At 43.4% G+C, this 24,584-nt stretch overlaps 1 protein-coding gene across 1 annotated transcript in view; it reads left to right on the top strand.

The window, feature by feature from the left end:
* cnot1 (CCR4-NOT transcription complex, subunit 1) overlaps positions 1–24,584 on the top strand; it is a 198,867-nt gene that overhangs the window by 55,546 nt on the left and 118,737 nt on the right. Inside the window, exon 9 of the mRNA XM_068048909.1 lies at positions 2,206–2,316. Within this exon, the coding sequence (XP_067905010.1) occupies positions 2,206–2,316 (111 nt within the window). The remainder of the gene's footprint in view (positions 1–2,205; positions 2,317–24,584) is intronic.

Raw genomic sequence — 24,584 nt, 5'->3', positions numbered from 1 at the left:
AGATGCATGCAGTCTTGATGTCTATCTGTCCTCATTCTAAAATTATCACTTCAAACCTCACGTGTTTATTTCTCCATATGCATCTTCTTTCACAGTCTGTAAATATGCTGAACTGTTTTGAGTTCTAGCAGCTCCCAGGGACCATGGCCTGGTTTTTAGGCTTATGCAATTGTCAGCCCATGACCTCCGTCCACTGAAGTTGAATGGGTGGGAAATTGTGAATTGGTGAGAACAGTAATGGTAAACCCTAGCTAATCTCTTTGCAATGAATTGCACACATGCTTCAAGTCTGCAAAACTAACCTTTTCTATGTTCTTAACACGTTTTAGTAGTGACAGTGAAGATGTGGACAGCATATCTATGTTGTTTTCTGGAGCCCATTAACTTTCCCCACAGCCTTAGCTTCAGATGTTGTGGAGTCCTGGCCAGGGCTCACAAAGCACACTTGAGTGTTCTTACACACCTTCCTGTTGCCATTTGTGCTTGATGGAATCATTACTGTCAATTTCCAAATCAAAAGTACTTTCCCCATTCTCCAGGCAGTTTGACTAACCTGGTAAAAGTTCTTTCACCAATTTGGGGCCCCCCTCCCCTACTTCATTGATTCTTCAGCAACGATTATGTGTTGACTTCAGACTTTTCCTCTCTGCTTGTCTACCCCCAGTGTCTATTCTATTGCCATTTCTTTTACTCCAGTGGTCAGTTGTCCCTGGCATCTACATGGATAGGTAAGCCATGATCTGAATAGCATCAATAGGTTGTCTTGTTCCTGTTCCTGAAATTGCTACCAGAATAAGCAAGGCACCTTTATTGCTCCTTGCGTTCATGTCCTTTACCGGTTCTAATCCAATAATATTTTCAGTGAGCTCATGCACAGTTGCAAACTGTTTCCAGCTGTCAGTGATGGTGACAAACCTTTTACCATCTGATGTGAGGATATATTAATCTAGAAAACAAAAATGTATTTATGCCTTGGCTTTCCACCAGGAAATCCCAAAGCACTTCACAGTTTGAAGTGCCTTAACTGCTTTGTAGGCCAACATGGCATTTAATAGGTGCAAAGTAAATGAGATAAATAACCAGTTAATTTGTTCATGATGGTGTTTAAGAGATAAGTGTTGCATGGGCTATACCATATAAACTCTATTTTTCTTTGAATAGTACCAAGAGATGTTTTACAGTCTCCTGATGGCAGATGAGACCTCACTTTAACGTATCGTTAGGCAGCACCTACGATACTGCAGCACTCCTTCAGTAACTGTTAGCTTAGATTATGTGCTCAAGTCCTAGACTGGAGCTTGAACTTGCAACCTTCTGAATCTGAGGTGAGAGCTAAGTTGACGCACAGTCTAGGTGGAATTCCTGTGCTGTTGTGTGACAGATGTGCACTGACTGAGGTGGCTGAGGAACAGTGCTATATCAAGTTGAGCGAGGAATTGTAGAAAGTGCCCAGGCATGATCTGCTCATGCTGACTGGTGATTTAAATGCTCAGTGGGAATAGACTTTGACCCATTAAGGAGTGTTAGAACAGTAAGTTGGTTGGCATCCTTCCATCTACAAATGATGATGGACACACAGCAAACAATCCATTTAGGTGGGGTGTCTTCTTTTGGTGCACCTTTCCTGATGACTGTGAAGGCCAATCCTTGAGAGGCAGGTTCTGCCACAAGTGCCACACATGAAGCTGCCAAGTGACGCTGAGTTGTTTTTGATGTTGGTGCTATTGCCAAGCTGCTGTAGCAACTGGTCGTCATGGTAGTGCACACCAGTTCACAAGATATGTTGCCATTTCCCTCTTCTGCCTGCTAATGACTCCCAGGTGCGATAGTCGACATTTAGGGCCTTCATGTCATGCTTGCAGGCATCCTTGAAGCAGAGCTTTGGGCTCTCACTGGGAGTCATCCTGCCCTGGCTACCTCACCATACAGAAGGTCCTGGGGTATGTGACCGTCTTCATCCTGTGGACGTGGGACAGAAGGCTGGTAAAGCAAAGTGTCTGCTTGAATTCTGTAATAATTCATTCTGTAAAGGAGCAGTAGAGATCAAAGAGTCATGTCCTTCTCTTTGTACGTTGCAGCTCAGTGGAGGCAAAAAAATGGGGAAATCAGACTTGGCGTAGCCTTTATTTTTCAGAGTAGGAAACAGGCAAGCTTATCATTCTGGTTTGATTTTGATTTTTCACAATACTTTGTCTTGGCTTACAGTCCATCTCAACCCCTGGTAGTGGAATCTGGAGCGATGGGAAGGATAAAAGTGACTCTGCGCAGGCCCACACCTGGAATGTAGAAATATTTATTGATGTCGTGAAAGAAGTGGTAAGTAAACAAATAAGGTTCTAGTGAAAGCTGCAAACACTGCACTTGTGACTTTCTTTGGTGGTTGTTAAATGCAGTTTGGAGCAAAGCATTGTGAGTTTTGACTTCACTTGAGATTGTGTACAATAACGTACTTGTATGCAGTCAAGATTGGTGATTTATTGTCACAGTTGTAGAAAGGTTGCTTGAATTTTGGGAAAGTAGATTTTGTTTTGGGAGTCAGTCAAAAAATGATCGTCTTGAGATGCTAGAATCTCATTGTCTGCTACTAACCTGGTTTGATTTGAGACCCTGCACTGTGAATAGTTGCTCCCAAGTACCAGTCCAATTTTAGAATCTCTAAATAGTGTGCGTCTTTCACCAGTTGTCTGTCAAAAAAGCACAATATCAAGCACATGTACTTAATCATTTTGCTATAGCAGTCTCTCAAGCACAGTTGTGTGATGCTACATTGCTATGACCTGAGCCAGGTTCACATTTTTTGACCCAGTGACCAGAAATAATGGAATCGCCAGTGTTAGTCACTCCAACTGACCGGGCAGAGCAAGCTTCCAAAGAACAGCACAACACAGGAACAGGCCATCCAGCCCTCCAAGCCTGTGCCGATCTTGATGCCTGTCTAAACTAAAACCTTCTGCACTTCCGGTGACCGTAACCCTCTATTCCCATCCTATTCATGTATTTGTCAAGATGCTTCTTAAACGTCGCTATTGTACCTGCTTCCACCACCTCCCCCGGCAGCAAGTTCCAGGCACTCGCCACCCTCTGTGTAAAGAACTTGCCTCGCACATCCCTTCTAAACTTTGCCCCTCGCACCTTAAACCTATGTCCCCTAGTAACTGACTCTTCCACCCTGGGAAAAAGCTTCTGACTATCCACTCTGTCCATGCCACTCATAACTTTGTAAACCTCTATTAGATTAGATTAGAGATACAGCACTGAAACAGGCCCTTCGGCCCACCGAGTCTGTGCCGAACATCAACCACCCATTTATACTAATCCTATATTCCTACCAAACATCCCCACCTGTCCCTATATTTCCCTACCACCTACCTATACTAGTGACAATTTATAATGGCCAATTTACCTGTCAACCTGCAAGTCTTTTGGCTTGTGGGAGGAAACCGGAGCACCCGGAGAAAACCCACGCAGACACAGGGAGAACTTGCAAACTCCACACAGGCAGTACCCGGAATCGAACCCGGGTCCCTGGAGCTGTGAGGATGCAGTGCTAACCACTGCGCCACTGTGCCGCCCTATCATGTTGCCCCTCCATCTCTGTCGTTCCAGTGAAAACAATCCGAGTTTATCCAACCTCTCCTCATAGCTAACGCCCTCCAGACCAGACAACATCCTGGTAAACCTCTTCTGTACCCTCTCCAAAGCCTCCACGTCCTTCTGGTAGTGTGCGACTAGAATTGCATGCAATATTCTAAGTGTGGCCTAACTAAGGTTCTGTACAGCTGCAGCATGACTTGCCAATTTTTATACTCTATGCCCCGACCGATGAAGGCAAGCATGCCGTATGCCTTCTTGACTACCTTATCCACCTGCGTTGCCACTTTCAGTGACCTGTGGACCTGTACGCCCAGATCTCTCTGCCTGTCAATACTCCTAAGGGTTCTGCCATTTACTGTATACTTCCCACCTGTATTAGACCTTCCAAAATGCATTACCTCACATTTGTCCAGATCAAACTCCATCTGCCATTTCTCCGCCCAAGTCTCCAACCGATCTATATCCTGCTGTATCCTCTGGCAATCCTCATCACTATCCGCAACTCCGCCAACCTTTGTGTCGTCTGCAAACTTACTAATCAGACCAGCTACATTTTCCTCCAAATCATTTATATATACTACAAACAGCAAAGGTCCCAGCAATGATCCCTGCGGAACACAACTAGTCACAGCCCTCCATTCAGGAAAGCACCCTTCCACTGCTACCCTCTGTCTTCTGTGACCAAGCCAGTTCTGTATCCATCTTGCCAGCTCACCTCTGATCCCGTGTGACTTCACCTTTTGTACCAGTCTGCCATGAGGGACCTTGTCAAAGGCTTTACTGAAGTCCATATAGACAACATCCACTGCCCTTCCTTCATCAATCATCTTCGTCATTTCCTCAAAAAACTTAATCAAGTTAGTGAGACACGACCTCCCCTTCACAAAACCATGCTGCCTCTCGCTAATTCTCCCTAGAGAATTGATTGCCTTTCTGAAAAATATAGTTTGAAAGTTTTTAATAGTGATTCTTCTAAAGTAGTATCCAATTAAAATGAATGGGAAACAGCATTGTTTTCTTTCTTGAAGCAGCTAAGGTCAATCAAGAAAATCCCATTATTCTTTTACTGCAGAGGATTATGCGGAGGCAATATTCTTCTTCCAACCAATTGTCATTGTAGGTTGTCATTGAAGCTGTACTGAGCAGTTTGCAGGTTTCAGACGTGCAGAAATAATCACATGATACCGTGGGAATTTTGAGCCAGTGTTTCTGTCATCACAAGCTAATTCTGCTCTGCGGTAGTTAATTGTATATGTTAAACGTGTATTATGAGCATGTGTGTACCCCCAGTTTGGTTTGGACCACCCACTCATTATTGTACGAGTCTAAAACCCAATGAGACACCCCAGGTGCAAGTCTGAATCACTAGTTGATAATTCGATGATTTTGGCTAACCTGGATAACTCCTGCCTGATTCCAATATATTTAAATGGAGAGAGATTGCAGAACTCTGAGATGCAGAGGGATTGGGATGTCCTAGTACACGAAACACGAAAGGTATGCAGGCACAGCAAGTGATTAAGAAGAAGGAAAATGCAATGTTGTCGTTTATTGCAAGGGGAATGAAATATAAAAGTAGAGATGTTTTGCTACCGTTGTACAGGACATTGGTGAGACCACATCTAGAGTATTGTGGACAGTTTTGGTCTCCTTACTTAAGAAAGGATATAGTTGCATTGGAAGCAGTTCAGAGAAGGTTTACTCAACTGATTCTTGGGATAAGAGGGTTATCTTATGAGGAAAGGTTGGGTCTGTATTCATTGGAGTTTAGAAGGATGAGAGGTGATCTGATTGATCCTGAGAGGACTTGACTGGGTAGATGTGGAAAGGATGTTTCCCCTTGTTGGAGAGAATAAAACTAAAACACAGTTTAAAAATAAGGGGTCTCCTATTTAAGATAGAGATGAAGAGAAATTTTTTCTCTGAGGGTCATGAGTCTGTGGAGCTCTCTTCCCCGGAGAGTGGTGGTGGCAGGGTCATTGAATATTTTTAAGGCAGAGGTGGACAGATTCTTGACAAACAAGGGAGTCAAAGGGTATTGGGTGTAGGCAGGAAAGTGGAGTTGAGTCCACAAACAGATCAGCCATGATCTTATAGAATTGCAGAGCAGGCTTGAAGGACTGAATGGCCTACTCTTGCTCCTAGTTCGTATGTAATCCAGGAATGGAATTCCATAGTACACTCATTCACCCCTTTTGTGTATTGCTCAGGAAATTTATACATTTGAACATGGTGTCACGTGCTACTTAGTTATGCAGTAATACTCAGCATGCTAAAAATAACCAGTTCTGTCAAATTTCACCAGACAGCAGCACACTGAAGAAATTTAAACACTCTTCACCTTCTTAAAACACTTCTTAAACTTAAACACCTTCTCAAGGGCAATTAGGGATGGGCAATAAATGCTGGCCTGGCCAGTGACGCCCACATCCCATGAATGAATAAAAAAAACTCTTCTGTGTAAGATTGTGAGTTCTGTTTAGACTGAATTGTTGCATACAATGTGATAGAAGGATTTGCAAAAAAGCTTATTTTTATTTTTACCTTTGTTTGCACATAGTTTTCACTAGAGTAACTTAATACTACATGGTGTTGCTCATGGGCAAAAATAAATTAAAATAACACTTGTAACTCACTCTAGATAGAAAAAAAAACTTGATTCGTATTGCACCTAATCACTTCTCAAATGCACCAAAGTACTTAACATGCAATGATTTATTGTAAAGTGCAGTCACTGTTACTTGGGTGAACATGGCAACCATTTTATGCACAGCCAAGACAAATCGAGGTGAATGAGCAGTTAACTTGTAAAAATGGAACAGTATTGGATCAGGGTAACCTGACTTTGCAGGTAAGGAGGTTGCTTGTAGTCAAGGGCTGTGCTCACACATGCTATGTCTGCCATTGCAGCAATTTGCAGTATCACAAGTTGTTCACTTAATTGATGGTATAGCTCAGATCTGGTGAAATATACTTTGATTTGTTTTGTGGACTCGTCATCAGAAAGTCAAGCAAGCTCATCGTAGTATCAGTAATGCTTTAGGAGAAGTGTGGAGTAGAGATCAGGTGGCAGGGATGGAGGGAAGGAAAGTATTGGAGCTTTTGTGTTCCCCTTGACACAGTGAGTTTGTTTGCAGGGAGGTTTAGGTACTGCCACTTGGGCGGGGACTGTTGGGTTTGTGCCAGGGATACTTTGTGCAGTGCTGTCATTCGGCTTATTTAGCATATTGGTAACACAACACTACATGATCAGCAAAATTTTACTTAACAATTGGTTGGATGAAGAATATTGCCTCTGCACAATCCTTTACGATAAAAGAATAATGGGATTTTCTTGATTGACCGTAGCTGCTTCATGTTGGTGTGTGACAGGCTTCCTTTCTCTTAACTCTCGTAATCCTAAATTGCATCCACCTCTATCGACAGCTTCTATTCCTAAGTAATGAAGTTGATTCCCGGTGTTAATGGGGTGTGCAATAAGGAACATTTTTTAATTCATTCATTCATGGAATAAGGGCGTCGCTGACGAGGCCAGCATTTATTGATACACGTGATAAGCTAAGGACTCTTCAGCTTCCAACAGAGAAATCTGATGCTAACTACTAGAGGTTTGTTAGATACTTAATGGGATAAAGTAAGCCCATGACAGTTCTTCCAGATACTTAGGGAAAGAGAGCGCAGGTTTAGGATTATGAAGTGCAAGTTTAATATTGACACTGACGTATTTCATTGCAGAGTGTGATCAGTGGCTGAGAAAGGAGGTTGAGGCAATACACTGGGCTTATTTTTTAAAAAGTGGCTGAGAGAAGGTAGTGGGGGTGATATTCATAAATTAGACCAAATGGACTGAGGGGCCTTAATTTAAACCTGATGTGTGATTGCTATTGGATTAAACTCAATGCAGTTAAAAAGCAAGATAGACTTGCATTTATATAGCGCCTTCCACAACCTCAGGATGTCCCAAAGCACTTTACAGCCACTGGAGCACTTTTGAAGTGTAGTCACTGTTGTAATGTAGGGAACAAGGCAGCCAATTTGCAGACAGCAAGCTCTCAAAAACAGCAATATGGTAATGACGAGATAATCTTTTTGAGATGTTGATTGAAGGATGAATATTGGCCAGGACACCAGGGCGGATTCCCCTGATCATCTTGGAAATTATGCAGTGGGATCTTTTACATCCATCCGCGAGGGTAGACAGGGCCTCGGTTTAACATCGCATCCGAAAGACAGCACCTCCCTCCGGTGGTGCAGTGCTCCCTCAGTACTGCACTGGAGTGTCAGCCTGATTTTTGTGCTCAAATCTTTGAGTGGGACTTGAAGCTACACCTTTCTTACTCAGGTGAGAGTGCTACCATCTGAGCCATGGCTGCCATGTAGGTGGACCATGTAGGTCCCGCATTTAAAAAAGCCATCCTTGCACACTTTAGCAAACTGACATTGAATTGGATGATGTAGCGGTGCAAGCGAAAGAAACAAACATTCCTCCTGGCCTAAAATTAGAATGGGAACTGTGACATGATAGGGATTTCAAACCTATGTTTGCTGACCTGGGGAACTCATTGCCATATTTGTAATGTTTTCGACATGTCTTACTGTTTACTCAAAATTAGTTTTAAAAAATTATACTGTCGTCAGTTAAATGTTGGTTTTTAAATTTGAAACCATATTACTATCCCAAGAATTTCAACATCCGTAGATGGTGTATGGATTAAGGGGACTGTAAAGTGATATGGTGAATTACATAGATGTGCATGGATTTGGTGCAGCTGTCTTGTTTTATCATGTCACTCTACGGATTGATGCCAGATGGTTACTTACAGCTGTTCTAATTACTTTGGTATTTTGTGTAATGTCTATTGTGCAACCTTTAAATAGCTAGCCTTAGCAGCCAAGCTTCAATATGAGTTTTGATTGCTTTTTTTTTATTTTTCTCTGCACCAAGCTTAGACCGTAGACATGTTTCTAAAGCAGCTCAAGTTTCTTTAAAACTTGGCACAAATTTTCTGCAGGATGTATGTTTCTTTTTTTCCAATTCTTAGATCAGATAGCATTGGGGAAAAAATAGATCAAGAATTTTTAAACATCCTAATGACCCAGTCATATTAGAAAGTACAAAGTTCCATTCCTTGTTTATGCCGAGTTTGACAGCTGAAAATGTCAGATTCCACATGTATGCTGACGACACTTTGCTCCACCTCACCACCCCGCCGCTGCCTCCAGTTTGTTACAATGCTTGTCCAACATCCTGCATTGGATAAGCAAAAATTTCCTCCAGTTAAATATTGCAAAGACGAAAATTGTCTTTGGTCGCTGCCACAAACTCTGTTCCCCAGTCCCCTCCCTGAGGCTGAACTAGACCATTCTCGACATTGGTAGCCTGTTTAACTCTGAGCTGAGCTTCTGATTCCATCACCAAGACCAACAACTTCCACCTCTGTAACATCGCTTGTTTCTGCCCTGCCTCAACCTATCTGTTGCTGAAACCGTCATCCATTCATTTGTTACCTCGAGACTCATCTAAACCAATGCTCTCCTGACCACTTCCCACCTACCACTGTCCGTAAACTAGAGCTCACCCAAAACTCGGCTGCCTGTCTCCTTTCTTTTATTCGTTCTTGGGATGTGGGCATCGCTGGCCAGGCCTGCATTTATTGCCCATCCCTAATTGCCCTTGAGAAGGTGGTGGTTAGCTGCTGCCACCTTGAATTACTGCAGTACTTGGGGTGTAGGTACACCAACAGTGCTGTTCGGAAGGGAGTTCCAGGATTTTGATTCAGCGACAGTGAAGGAACGGTGAAATAGTTCCAAGTCAGGATGGTGTAAGGCTTGGAGGAAAACTTGCAGGTGGCAGTGTTCCCATGCATCTGCTGCCCTTGTCCTAGGTGGTAGAGGTCACAGGTTTGTAAGGTGCTGTCAAAGGAGCCTTGGTGAATTGCTGCAGTGCATTTGAATATGGTACATGCTGCTGCCACTGCGTCGGTGGTGGGGAGAGTGAATATTGAAGGTGGTGGATGGGGTGCCAATCAAGCGGGCTGCTTTTTCCTTGATGGTGTCGAGCTTCGTGAGTGTTGTTAGAGCCGCACTCATCCGGGCAAGTGGAGAGTATTCCATCCCAATCCTGACTTGTGCCTTGTTGATGGTGGACAGGCTTTGGGGAGACAGGAGGTGAGTTACTTGCTGCAGAATTGCCAGCCTTTGACCTGCTCTTGTAGCCACAGCATTTCTGTGGCTGGTCCAGTTCAGTTTCTGGTCAATGGTGACCCCTCCTCCACCCCCCAGGATGTTGATAGTGGGGGATTCAGCAATGGTAATGCCATTGAACGTCAAGGGGAGATGGTTAGATTATCTCTTGTTTGCGATGGCCATTGCTTGGTACTTGTGTGGCGTGAATGTTAGTTCCACTTATCAGCCCAAGCCTGGATGTTGTCCTGGTCTTGCTACAGGGCAGGGGCTGCTTCAGTATTTGAGGAGTTGTGAATGGTGCTGAACATTGTGCAATCAACAGCGAACATTCCCACTTCTGACCTTATGATGGAGGGAAGGTCATTGATGAAGCAGCTGAAAATGGTTGGGCCTAGGACACTGTCCTAATTTGCACCAAGTCCTATTCACCCATCATCCTTTGCTTGCTGATTTACAATGACCTGGTCTGGCAGCAACTTGATTTTAAAATTCTCATTCTTGGTTCAGATCCCTCCATGGCTTCCCTCCTCCCTATCTCTGTAACCTCCTACAGCGCTACAACCCTCCATAATCTCTGCGTTCTTCCAATTCTGCCCTCTTGACCATCCTTCGCTCCACAGTTGGCAACTGGGCCTTCAACTGCCTGTGCCCCAAGCACTCGAATTCTCTTCCTAAACCTCTCCGCCCTCTACCTATCTCTCTCCCTTTTAAGTTCCTTAAAACTTACCTTATACCAAGCTTTTGGTCATTAGCCCTAATACCTGTTTGAGGCTAGGTGTCAAATTTTGTCTGGTAACGCTCCCGTGAAGCAGTGATGGATATTTTACTACGTTATAAAGCCGCTGTATAAATTCAAGTTGATTTAGCTGATCTTAATTGAGGACAGTAGTTTTGGCGCTTAAAATTAGCCTCAGTATCCCTGAGTCATGGAGGACAAATGCCAGAGTGTTTGCATCTGATGACTATTCAGTGATCCCTCCTTGAAAATGTTTGTGTCTGGTGAGGGCTGGATTTGTCTTGGCTGTACTGGTTAAATAGACTGCTACAGAGCTTGTGGAACCATATATTAGTAAGAATCAGCACTTTGAGCAGAAGGAAGTAAGTTGCCATTGATAGTACATGTAGATTAAGAGGTTACCTTTTATAATAGGTCCACTTGGTAACACTGCTAATTTAATTACTTTATTCACAAGAATCTAGTCTGTTTTGTTCCTTCCCTGTTCACAGCCCACAAATAGAGTAGAACTACCAAAATAGAGAAGGGACTTTTGTAAACAAACTACAAATGCAACAGTGCCATTAACAATGATACTGAGCACACACTGCAGGAGCTTCAGGTTTTCCTGCATGTCTCCAGCATGTTAACCCAAGCAAAATGGTTGAACAATCTGCTGTAGACAGAGCTGTGTAAATATCTGCAAAACTATTTTAGAGGCCTTCAAGGGAAAGTACTTGTCTTGGGATGACCCAACACTTTATGTGCCATTCTTGGCTTCAGTAGAAAAAGACTTAGTAAATAATTTGTGGGTTTGTGGAGTTTCTGCTGTGGTACCAGTCTGAGCCTGCACATTCTACCTGTGCTAGTTTACTGTACCACAATGAAGGCATCATCAATTTGACTTTGTTCCTGACTGAATTTAGTATTTGTATTGAACAGTAGCTGGTGTCTGGGACTTAACACTTTGTTTCCTTTGGAGGAGCCAGCTAACATGGTTAAAATCTTTAGACTGCTTTAAAGGCGGAGTTTAAATGCAAGCTGATAGAAGTGCACCTCCTGGTGGCTTGTTGATAGAGCTGCAGTGAGCTCTATGGTCATTGTCACTCTTTTTTCCCCCTGAGTTGAAGGAGGTGTCAGAAGGATCCTAATCAGGATATTGTTACGACCAAGGTGGGAGTAATGCACTGTTAATTCAGTCCCACTACTCCACAGGTCATGGCATATCAAATAAAGTTTCCCACCTACTGAAGAATGGCCAAATTAGATTATTCTTCTCCCCACCCTTCCAGAATAAAGCACACCAAACTAGGTTTCTTCAAGCAGCAACAACATTAACTATTTATTAGAAAAGAAATAATAGGTCTTAACTGTTATTGAGATAAATCTATGTAGATGAAAATGGTTAACCAGGGGGAAAGGATTTTTGGTTTTCAGCTGTTTCTTCGGAATGGAAGGAATAATAAAAATAGTTGAGGTTGACGTTCTGGTAGGATGTTTTCGGTACGGTGAGATGTCCCAGAGTTGAATAGTTGGATGCCACTTGAAGTTTCCCCAGGCGAGATTGATGAACAGTCTATGATGTGTAGGCATTCACAGCAATTTAACTGCAGCAGGCATCGCATAGGTCTTCCATCCAGGGGTGTAGCAACAGGTCTGCTTGGGTTTTGAAGCAGCAGTCCAGTAGTAGGAGAGTTCTTCAGATTTCAGGATTCCTTAAACACAGGAGGCAGCAGGAATCTCACTGGATGCAGGAATTCTTCAGAGACTGGGGCAACAGGAATCTGCCACCTTTCAAATGCAGGGTTCCTTTTCAAGAGATGCAAGTCTCCTTTACAGAGAGAGGTAACACTTTTCTGGGTCTTTTTTCAAAGCAAAGATTTCAAATGCCTGCCCTTTGTCCAATTCAGAGGCTTTTTAAAGGGTCCAAGCTGAAAAAAGAACCTTTCTGAACATGGTCACATGTCCAGACACAGTGTCTCCCCTAGTTCAAAAGCTGCTCTGAAGAAAGGTCAAACCCCTGTGGTTTCCATGAAACTGCTGGCTTTGCTATCCTTCTACAAGTTCACCTTCCTTTCAAAACAGCCATAAAGTTCAACTCTTGTTCTGAACTTCCTTTCAAAACATTGCAGGAATTCCAATTATTTTGCAGGTGTCTTTCACTGAGCAAAATCCTTTTTTCAGTTTTTTTTAAACACACAGAATTCTAAGTTCTGAGTACAAAAAAAAACCTTTTGTAACAATGTTTACTTTGACCAAAAACTAATCATTGGCAATCCTAGTTAAAAACTTAATACTGTTGGTGGAAAGTTGCAGTGAGATAGATGACCTTATCACATCCCACAGTGAAACTGAAACAGCACAATACAGGTTACAGGGTCTGAGAAATATCTTTTTAACTTTTTGAACTTTTCCTGCACTTTTTTGTCGTCTGGCAGTTTTTAACGTGCAAATAGTAATTTTGCTGCTTTAATTACAGATTCCAGCACAGAAGTCAATGTAAAGCTTTTTAAAATGACAAAATCCCTTTGACAAAAGCTGCTTTAGTAGTGTGATTTATGAAGCTTTCTTGAGGTGCTTTGTGAGTAGTTGGGAAAGCAGAGTGAGGTTTTACTGAAATAACTTATGGGAGTCCTTGTGTGCACGCTGTCTTTGAACTTTGAAATGTTGACTGATTACATTTCAGGCAAAGTAACTACAGACAGGAAAACTTGTTCATAACTGGAGTTTCTCAGAAATGGGACCTGGCTCTTTATAAAAAAAAATCAAGCTACATTAAGCCTGCTAACCTGGTGGCTTTGACTTTACTGCAAATCTAAGCATGCCATGCAACTATAGTAATGATAGGAAAACAAAAAGTGAGCATTGGAAATCTGAAATAGAAAAATGCTCAACAGTTCATTGAGAATCTGAAATTCTAGGTGAGCCCATCATTAGAACATCACAAAGTGATAACTTGGAAAATTCCCTCCAAACCTACCTGTGCATAGCCTCAACCATAAAAGGTCTCAACAAAACATGAAAATTAAAATATTTGACATTGAACCTGAAAGCTTTTTCTGACTATTTATAACTCCTTTTAGGTTCGCTGAAGCCTTTCAGTAATATGTTTTAGACAAATGAGATAATGAGAAGTGTGAATTGACTTCTGATTATTCATGCTGTACATGGAGAACTGTTGTCCAATGGAATAGATCAGCTTTTGAAATGGTAGCTCCAGAGTCATGGAAGATGAAGTTTTCAACTCCTTCCTGTCACCAATGGAATCGAACAGGGTTGCGTTCTAGCTTCCACCTTGTTTAGGACTTCGTTTCTATGTTTACTGATGCCTTCAGACTTAAGTTTGAATAAAAGAGAAAAATAAAGCACTTTCCATGCTCAGGTCATCCCAAAGCACTTTACAGCCAATGAAATACTTAAAAGTGTAGTTACTGTTATAATTTAGGAAACATTATAGAGGAATCTATATTTGTTTCAAGACGAATGTAAAATGTACAATCTCTGCAACGAGCAGTCTAAAGCCAAAACTTCTGAAGAGTTTGTTTGGGATCTCTTGTTTGCTGATGACTCTGCTGCCCACACAGAAGAGGACCTCCAAGTCTTTGTGGATGCTTGCAAGAAATTAGGCCTTGATATCAGTCTGAGAAAGTCTTATACAAGCTTTCCCCAGGAAAACCTTGTGTGCCGCCCAATATTATTATGAATGGCACACGCTGTTTGCAGTGGATGGGAGCACCATGTCAGGTGGTGCCCTCCTACTTGATGTGAACCACAGATTGTTTAAAGCCGGTGGTACTTTTGGAAAGTTCTTTGAGGTTATGGAATAAAAAGGGCATTAAACTTATGATCTGTAAGGTGATAGTTGTAACATCCCAACTGTGTACAATCGCCACACCACTTAGTCATCAGAAAACTCAGTCACTTGCAGCTAAGTTATCTCAGGCATAACGTGCGTGGATTCTTCAGCGCAGTCAAGGCCATTTACAGCCCAAGTACCCAAGGACCTACCCCACTGAGAGCAAAGAATGGAGTGGCGCTGATCAAGGACAGAGAAGCAGTCAGCGCTCGTTGGAAGGAATACTTCAAAGATCTTCTCCATCGCGACGCAGTCTTTGATGCGAGTGCCCTTGACCACATTCCACAGCCTGCTGCCCGCCGCAACCTCAGCAAAACCCCAGCCCAACATGAGATTGAAAAGGCCATCTGACAGCTAAAAAAACAAGGCGCAGATGGGATTTCTGCCAAAATTCTAAATCACAGTGGAGAGGCACTCGACACAATGCATAGTCTCATCTCCCTCATCAGGAAGGAGGAGAGCACACCAGGGAATCTCTGAGATGCCGTAATTGTGAGCATCTTCAAAAAAGGCGACAAGACTGATTGTGGTAACTACAGGGAAGGTCATCACAAGAGTCCTTCCCGACCGCCGCCTCCCCGTGGCTGAAGAGCTCCTACCGGAATCATAATGTGGATTCCGTCCTTCAAGAGGCAAAGTGGACATGACCTTCACAGCAAGACAACGGCAAGAAAAATGTAGGGAGCAGCAGCAACCTTTATACATGGTTGCCTTTGACCTCATAAAGGCCTTCGACTCGATCAACTGGGAGGGATTATGGAACATTCTCCTCAAATTTGGCTGCCCAGAGCAATTCTTGACGACCCTCCGCCTGCTGCACGACGACAGGCAAGCTGTAATCCTTGCCAACGGATGTGCCTCTGACCCAATCCAAGTGCAAACTGGGGTCAAGCAAGGCTGTGTCATCGCATCAACACTCTTTTCCATCTTTCTCACTGCAACACTCTCCTTGAAACGCTCTGCTGGAGTAGATCTACTCTACAGGACGAGCGGCAAACTATTTAACCTACGTCGCCTCCAGTCCAGAACCAAGGCCACTCCAACCTCTGTCACTGAGCTGCAGTATGCTGACGATGCTTGCGTATGTGCACGCTCAGAGGCCAAGCTTCAAACCCTCGTCGATGCATTCATGGAAGCATATGAAAGAATGTGCCTTAAGCTAAACATCCCGAACACAGCGGTCCTCTACCAGCCTGCTCCCGCAGCGCAACACTGCCCCCCACCAACTGTCCAGGTCCATGGCGAACCACTGGACAACGTTGATCACTTCCCATACCTTGGGAGCCTCCTCTCAGCAAGGGCAGACATCAACGATGAAACTCCGCATCGCCTTCAGTGTGCCAACGCAGCCTTTGGTTGTCTGAGGAAAATAGTGTTTGATGACAGAGACCTCAAACCTGGCACCAAGTTCATGGTCTATAGGGCCGCAGTGTTACCTGCCCTCCTGTATGCATCAGAAACACGGACACTGTACAGCAGACCTCTCCAAGCCCTGGAGAGAGATCACCAGCGGTGCCTCTGCAAGATCCTGCAAATTCAGTGGCAGGACAGGCACTCCAATATCAGCGTCCTCTCTCAGGCCAACATCCCCAGTATCGAGACACTGGTCACAGTTAGTCAGTTACGGTGGGCGGGCCACATCGTCCACATGCCTAACACAAGATTCCCAAAACAAGCTTTCTACTCCGAGCTCCATCATGGCAAGAGGCTACCAGTAGGGCAGAGGAAACGCTACAAGGATGTTCTTAAAGCCTCCCTCAAAAAATTGACATCTCCACCAATTCGTGGGAATCTCTTGCCCGAGACCACCCAAAATGGAGAATGAGCATCCGTGATGGTGCTAGCCAGTTCAAACAATGACGACATGCCCAGACAGCGACTAAGTGCAAACAGTGGAAGGAGCATTCAGAATTTCGAGCATCCCATTCACTCGCCTCACCAAACACCACCTGCCCTAAAGGCCTGCTCGGGTCTGCAAACAAAAAACCCAACCCGAGCCCGACAAAACCAAATCCGACCCGGCCTGACTCTTTCCATTTTTTCCCGTGCCCGACCCGACTATCAGTTAACTTACCTTCCGTTTTTCATTTTCTTGCTGATCTGCACAAACTTAAAATAACTAACAAAACCACCTTTCTAGTCCAAAAATTAAATTAACTGTGGAGCCACTTACCTGTGATGGAGCGAGCCCGAATGCTGGACCCGGAAGTCCGACCCGACCGGACCCCGACATGTTGTCGGGTTCGGGTCGGGTAGTCGGCCTTTAACCTGCCCCACCTGTGGTAGAATGTGCAGATCCAGAATTGGACTATTCAGTCACCTAAGGACCCACAACCCTGGAGTGGAAGAAAGTCATCCTTGTTCCCGAGGGACTGCCTAAGAAGAGATGATCTCAACGATCATGAAAATTTAATGGGGCAAAATTCCGGACACTAAGGTCCTCGAGCAAATTTGCAGGTGTAGAGTTCATGATAAGAGACCCAGCTAAGATGGGTTGGTCGCCCAATCTGCATGACTGATGCTAGACTACCTAAGAAGTTACTCTACAGTGATTTGAAACATGGTAAAATGCTCTTGTCAGCTCAGAAGATGCAAAGATTGCCTCAAAAACAATCTTAACAAGATGTGGCATCTCAACTGATGCATGATGCTTGTGGTAGGAAAAGATGATTCACAATGGCGCGATAAAGCTTGAAGCAAGTTATGTCCAGCGAGCCGAAGAAAAGGGAACTAAAAAAAAAACAAAAAATCAACCCTCTAGTCAATCTAACAATCTTTTGTCTTGTCTGTAGGAAAACATTCCTCATGCAAAACGGGCTTTACAGTCATGGGAGAACCCACACCTGTAGTAAATTGGAAATGAATCGTAGGCTATTGTCATCAACAATGGACAGCCCATCACCGTGGTAGCTCCATAAGTCACGTATCTTTGCAACACTTTACAGCAATCGGGGGTGGGGGGGGGGGGAGGTGGGGGTGACAGGGAAGAGGATTTTTTTCCCTCCTTGGAGCCTTGATAAGTTCTTTGTGAATTTTGTGTTTAACGTGCTTGGGATGCCAAAGTTTCCATTTTCAGTACCCAGTGCTAGGGTTAAGTGTTAAATAATATATAATGTGCAGATCAAAGGCACCTCTACTCTGTTCCTTCAACATGCCTTCGTCCTAAACTTAGAAGTTCATTCCTATAGCACCAATTTTACTTTCCTCACAATAGCTATTCTCTGACCTCCTGAGTTTGTCAAATTAATGCTGCTAGGAGCAATTTTTCTCTTATTGGTCAATGACCAATATGTTGCACGGCATAGTGGTTATGTTACTGGTCTGCTAATCCAGAGGCCCGGACTAATGATCCAGGATAAAAAGCTAATCTCAGTAATATTTAACTACCGAATTGACATAAAAATCCATCTGGTTCACTAATGTCATTTAGGGATGGAAATTTGTGTCCTTGCCTGGTCTAGACTATGTGACCCCAGATCCAGAGCAATATGGTTGACTCCTAACTGCCCTCTGAAATAGCGTAGCTAGCCACTCAGTTACAAACAATTAAATGGGTAATAAATGCTGGCCTTGCCTGTGAATGAATTTTCAAAATCTGGGTTGTGCCTGCTTGAACTTAGTTCATCACGGATCCTTACAGTTGGAAACTTTCATCCAGTCAATTTGGGCTGGATTCGCACCCAAGGATAAAAAGCAAGTGAATGAATCTGCTGCACCATTGCACTATAGATCTGGACAGACCAAGAGGTAAATACAAAACTGGACATAAATCGTATAATGTTGAAAAATTTGTAATGTTGGTAGTAGCATTTCAGTAAAGCACAATGCTGGTTGTGAAATTTTCATATCAAGTGCCCTTATACTGCAAAAAAAAATCCATCTAGCGGTGCTGTTGCAAGTTTCATGTTTGTCTTGGGTATTTTCTGAGCCACGGCGGTGCTGGTCACTCAACTAAGTATTGTGCATTCAGGCCTATGCCTTTGCTGCCCAATATGTATACAATGATAGAACAATAGAACTTTTGTGATTTAAGCGGATGTGCTCTTTTTCATGTGTTTGCAAACACTTTAGTAATGTGAGGTCAGGGCGGCGCAGTGGTTAGCACCGCAGCTTCTCAGCTCCAGTGACACGGGTTCGGTTCTGGGTACTGCCTGTGTGGAGTTTGCAAGTTCTCCCTGTGGCCGCGTGAGTTTCCGCCGGGTGCTCCGGTTTCCTCCCACAGCCAAAGACTTGCAGGTTGATAGGTAAATTGGCCATTGTAAATTGCCCCTAGTGTAGGTAGGTGGTTGGAGAATTGAGGGAAGGTGGGGATGTGGTAGGGAATATGAGATTAATGTAGGATTAGTATAAATGGGTGGTTGATGGTCGGCACAGACTCGATGGGCCAAAGGGCCTGTTTCAGTGCTGTTTCTCTCTATGACTCTATATGAATTGTTAAATGGCATTATTGTGCAAATGTCATACAGAGTAACAGTTGTATTTGAAGCTCACAGGAATTTGACTAATGACTGAACCCTCCTTGAGATCAATGTGCCACATGATCCCACTTAGTGAGCTTGCCTAACTTTTCCTTTTCTTTTGTCTGATTCTGACTGGATCTGAGCTGGAGACGAGTTTTTCCTCACTAAGTCCACATTTCCTTCCCAGACTATCTCTCTCTGTTCCCAGGAAGTGGGAGGGCTGATGCTCTACCTTGTTCCTTGACAATGATTCCAGTAGACCTGTCAACAAACTGTCTACCCCTTCTACCAAGAGTACACCCTCACTAGGCACTCCATGCTGGGTCCAGGTGAATAAGCTGCCTCAATAGGTGTGAATGTTCCTGGGATCTTGACAATAGCTTTCATTATCAAAAGCACTTGGGATTCAGTTGAAGAATCCCAACCTTCATCTGCACTTCCAAGCTTTGCCGTTCTGTGAATGTAACCCAATTAATTTAAACAAAAATCATGTCAATTACTTGAGATCCTCCCATGGGGTCATAGTTGGAAATCCTAAAACTTAACAAGTGCAGTTCGGTTATAGATTGTGTTATTCGAAATCGGGATTGTATTTGGAGAAAGTGTTTTTGAGTTGCTCAGGACCAGGGTGAAATACTAGTTACGTGTCTGCCATTTAGGAAACATTTTGAGGTGGGAAATTGTCACGCATGCAGGTTATTAGAAAAATATTGGCTTAAGTGCCATTTAAAAAAAATTTTTTATTCCCGTCACCACCAAATAAATCTGGTGACGACACAGACATAGGATAGGCAAGCCAAGATATTGTCTACTTTTTGGTGATTATTTAATTTCTGTTTGGTTTTTGTAATCCTAGAAATTTGCTGTTGTGGCTTTTCTAAGCTACTCAATCACTTTCAAAATCCCAACTGACTAGCATTTGGCCCTCCATTGGCTACAACATTTCTGCAGCTACTGATTTGCTCAACCACACCCTTACCTCCACCCTTGCCCTGGTCCCCAATAAAACCATTATGGGCTGTCACCCCGACCCTCTTCTCCATTCCCTTAAGCCCAAGGGAGACAGACTTGAAAATGTATGGCAGAAAACTGGTTTAGCCATCCACTGCCAGATCTGGCTGGACCACATAAAGCACTATCTGGTCCTGCTCTCATTAGCTACAACTCTTCACTATTCTAGGGAAATCCTGGAATGCAAAGATAGTTCCAGCTTCTTTTCTCTACTGTAAACAGTCGTCTTAAACCCCTCTTCGCTGACTCCGCCACCCTCTCCTGCACGGAGCTCATGGACTTCTTTGTCACTAAGATCGAGACAATCTGATTAGCTGCCTCTGCCATGTCCCTCCCTTCCACTAGCTTACCAGGCCAAACTTTTGCTCTAAAGTTCCCCAGTCCCGCCCGAGCCCTGAATTTGCATCTTTTTCTAGTTTCTGCCCTATCTCCACTCATGCCCTCTCCAGGCTCATCTTGCCCATGAGACCCACTTCCTGTTTACCTCGACCCTATTCCTACTAAACTGCTGACTACCCAACTTCCCCTCCTGGTCCTCCTGTTAACAGATATTCTTCAGGTATTGTCCCTCTTTCCTTTAAATCTTCTGTCATTACCCCTCTCCTCACAAAACCAATCCTTGACCCTATTATTCTTGCAAACAACCACCCCATCTCCAACCTCCCTTTCCTCTCGCTCCTTGAACATGGTGTGCCCAATCCATGCCCATCTTTCCTGGAACTCCATGCATGAATCCATCCAAACAGGTTTCTCCCCCTGTCACAGTACCAAAACGGCTCTTATCAAAGTTACAAATGACATCCTATGTGACTGTGACAAAGGTAAACTATCCCTTCTCTTCCTTCTCGACACAGTTGACCACATCATTCTCCTCCAGTGCCTCTCTACTATCATCCAGTTAGTTGGGACTGCTCTCACCTGGTTCCATTCTATCCGTCTATCTGATCATAGCCAGAGTATCGCTTGGAATCTGCTGTACGTTGGGGAGACTGCTCCATTCATGCCGCAAACGTGGCCTGTCATTTTAATTCTCCGCTTGCAATCACGCTGATATCTCTGTATTCAGCCTCCTGCAGTGTTCCAATGAAGCTCAGCATAAACTCAAGGAGCAGCACCTCAACTTTCGATTAGGCACTTGACAGTCTTTTGGACTCAACATTGAGTTCAGCAATTTCCAACTGTAATGTTGTTTTGTTTCTTTTTTGCTTTGCTGGTTTTGGCTTTACTCATTTTTCTTTTGTTTTTGCTTACAGATAGCAGCTGTTCATCCTTCTGCCATTCACACCTCCTCTGGACACATTTTGTTTTTTTATTGACCCATTACCACTCCTTTTTGCTTTGCGCCACCAAATCTTTTGTCATTTTAACCTTTCCTTTCTTTCACCCTATCACAGACTTCCCCTTTTGTTCCTTTTCCACTCTCCCCACTTTCACTTGCATTAAACTTGTTAATTTCTAACTACTTCAAACTTCTGATGAAAGGTCATTGACCTGAAATGTTAACTGTTTCTCTCTTCACAGGTGCTCCTTGACCTGAGTATTGCCACCATTTTCTGCTTTTAGTTCAGATTTCCAGCATTTGCAGTATTTTACTTTTGTAGCACTTGCAATAGCTTCTCTTTGTGCTCCTGCAGCTTTACCTCTGGTGTCCCCCAAGGATCTATCATTGGCCCCCTCCTATTTCTCGTCTGCATGCTGCCGCTCCGTGACATCATCCAAAAGTACAGCTTCAGTTTTCACATGTATGCTAACCACACCTGGCTGTACTTACCCACCACCTCTTTCAATGACTCTACTGTTGCTGAATTATCAGACTGCTTATCTGGCATCCAGTACTGGATAAGCAAAATTTCCTCCAACTAAATATTGGGAGGACTGAAGCCATTGTTTTTGGTCCCTGCTCCAAACTCTGTTCACTGTTAATTTGTTAACTGTGTATCAATTGTTTGATTATATGCAGGAGGAGCTACATGTTTGTAATCCTTTTACTCTGTACAATAAATGTGAACCTGAGTAAAGATAGGCTCCAGCATTATCCTTCCATAACGAGCTTTCTGGAGTTTAACATGGTAGCAGAGATGGTTGCCTAAAGCTAAGGATTGGAAGCTAGGAATGTTTTCAATAGAAAACTAAAATCCCTTGGGCTACTGTGGAAAATATGGCAGAAAGGAAGTGTAAATTGTCAGGGTATGATTACCTGCCGATGTTCTGAATCTGAACTGTATGACCAGTGGAAGAATGAAGTGGATATGTGGACACAGGTTACATCTCTACCAAAGAGGCGTTGTCACTTCCTACCAAAAGTAAAATCAGAAGTAAAGTGTTTTCTGAACTGGATGCTTGTCAGTTGGGTACTGGTGAAGGGTTGGATTTTGTGTTAGAATTCATGGATGAAATTTACAAAAGAGATGGCCTATTGAATGCGTATGTGGCATGGTCAGACTTTAATAGATTTTGGAAAACAGATGGTTATTCAATGGAGGAATATATCATGGACTTTAACAGACTGTATAGAAGAATGAGGTAGATCAAGGGTTGGATAGTAATGTGAGGGATCCTGATGCTCAAGAAAGAGCTATTGCATCCAAAGGACAATTGCCCTGAGTAGGTACTTGGATGACATGCATTCCAGAGGGATCTGATAGATGGAAGGATGCAACAATTATGGGACGTGCAGGAAAATCTACAAGCAAGTATAAATATGGTTAAATGTTCAAGATGATGGCCAAGAAGCAAGGTCCATGGACTGGCAGAATGGGGTGAGAGAGTGGAGGGTAAGAAAGCGCAGAGCAAGTTCTAATAGTGGGTCTGTTACGCAAGGAAGCGATCACATACTGGTGAAAGAGCCTCTGATAATGTGTGAGGGAGATCTTCTAGCAGTAGTCCCCAAAGACATCAAAATGCTGATGGAGGCCATAGTTTGAGCATTTCCACAATGAAACAAAGGCTAGAGGGCAGTCTCGGAATAGAACTAGAAGCAGAAATCTTCATGACCGTGAAGTTTTAGTGGCCGCCAATAAACTTGAGGATAACTAATAACGGAAGCAAAACATAAGGAATTAGAGAGTTTGAAGTTTATTCTGAGGTACCAGATAGGGGGCAAATGTTAATTTGTGCATAATCTGGATTAATTTTGAAATGTTTGAGCATATTAATCCACATTGTAATATAGAAGAAAGAAGGGAATCTGTTAATTATGTATCGATTGTTTGATTATCTGCAGGTGAAGGGTGCTGTTTGGGGTCTTGAGCACTTCTAAGCGGACACTTAGTGACTGGTGGAGGGTTTTGAGTGAGGAGCTATATGTTTGTAATCCTTTTACACTTGCAATAAATGTGAAACTGAGTCAAGATGGGCTCCAGCAAAAATTATCCTTCCACGACAAACTTTCTGGAGTTAACATTCCCTAGCTATTGACTCCATCTCTCTCCCTGGCAACAGTCTGAGACTAAACCAGTCTGTTTGCAACCTTCTTGTCATATTTGTCCCTGAGATGAGCTTCCAACCACACATACAGTCTTCGTGATGACGTGAATATTTCCACCTCCATAACTGTTCAACTTGGCCCCTGTCTTGGTTCATCTGCTGAAACCCTCATTCATGCCTTTGTTACCTCTAGACTTGACTATTCTAGCACACTCCTGGCTGGTCTCCCACATTCTACCCTCCACAAACTTGAGGTGATACTAACATACACCAAGTCTCGTTCACCTGTCATCCCTGTACGTGCTGACTTGCATTGGCTCCTGATCAAGCAATGTCTTGATTTTAAAAAACTATCCTTGTTTTCAAATCCCTCCGTGGCCTCGCCCCCACCCCCCATCTCTGTCATCTCCAGCCCCACAACACTCAGTTATCTGTGCTTATGGAATTCTGGCTTCTTCAGCATCCCTGATTTTAATTGCTCCACCATTGGTGGCCGTGTCTTCAGTTGCTTAGGCCCCAAGCTCTGGAATTCCCTTCCTACACCTCTCTGCCTCTCTACCTCAGTTTCCTCTTTCAAGACACTTGAAACCTACCTCTTCACCCAAGTTTTTTTTCATCTAACCTAATATCTCCTAATGTGGCTGGGTGTCATGCTTAGTTTTATGCTCCTGTGAAATGCCTTGAGATGTTTTATTACGTTAAAGATGGTATGTAAAATAATTTGTTGACTCCACGGATATAGCTTATGGGGTAAGGAGGATCATATTTTACCTGGGACAGTTTAGTTTTCTGTGTAACTCGACTGATATTAGTCTGAAGGTTGACTGGAGCTGCACAAGCTAGGAAAAACCATTGGGCAAGTGCTCGTTCTGTTTTAATTTAAAAGTGGACCAACAAGACCTGGCAATATTCAGTTCATGGAGCAAAGAAAGGTAGTAGTCTTGTGGTACCCAACCTTTTGGTGCTAGAAAATCTAAATGGCTTCCCTTGAAAAACAATCAGACTTTCACTTGCACCTGAAGTGAAGCATGCTATCCATTACATTGGAGAAAGCATACAAAATTATGAGGGGCATTAATAGGTTAGATAGGAAGAAACTTTTTCCCTTAGCGGAGGGGTCAATATCCAGGGGGCATAGATTTAAGGTAAGGTGCAAGAGGTTTAGAGGGGATTTGAGGAAATCTTTTTTCACTCAGGGTGGTTGGAATCTGGAACGCACTGCCTGAAGAGGTGGTAGAGGCAGGAACCCTCAACATTTAAGAAGTATTTAGATGAGCACTAAGCATACAAGGCTACGGGCTAAGTGCTGGAAAATGGGATTCAAATAGATAGGTGC

The sequence above is a fragment of the Heterodontus francisci genome, chromosome 17 (assembly GCF_036365525.1).
Source record: "Heterodontus francisci isolate sHetFra1 chromosome 17, sHetFra1.hap1, whole genome shotgun sequence".
NCBI classification, from domain to species: Eukaryota; Metazoa; Chordata; class Chondrichthyes; order Heterodontiformes; family Heterodontidae; genus Heterodontus; species Heterodontus francisci.
The sequence above is the reverse complement of the archived record's forward strand: the minus strand, read 5'-3'. Positions and strand labels throughout refer to the sequence as shown.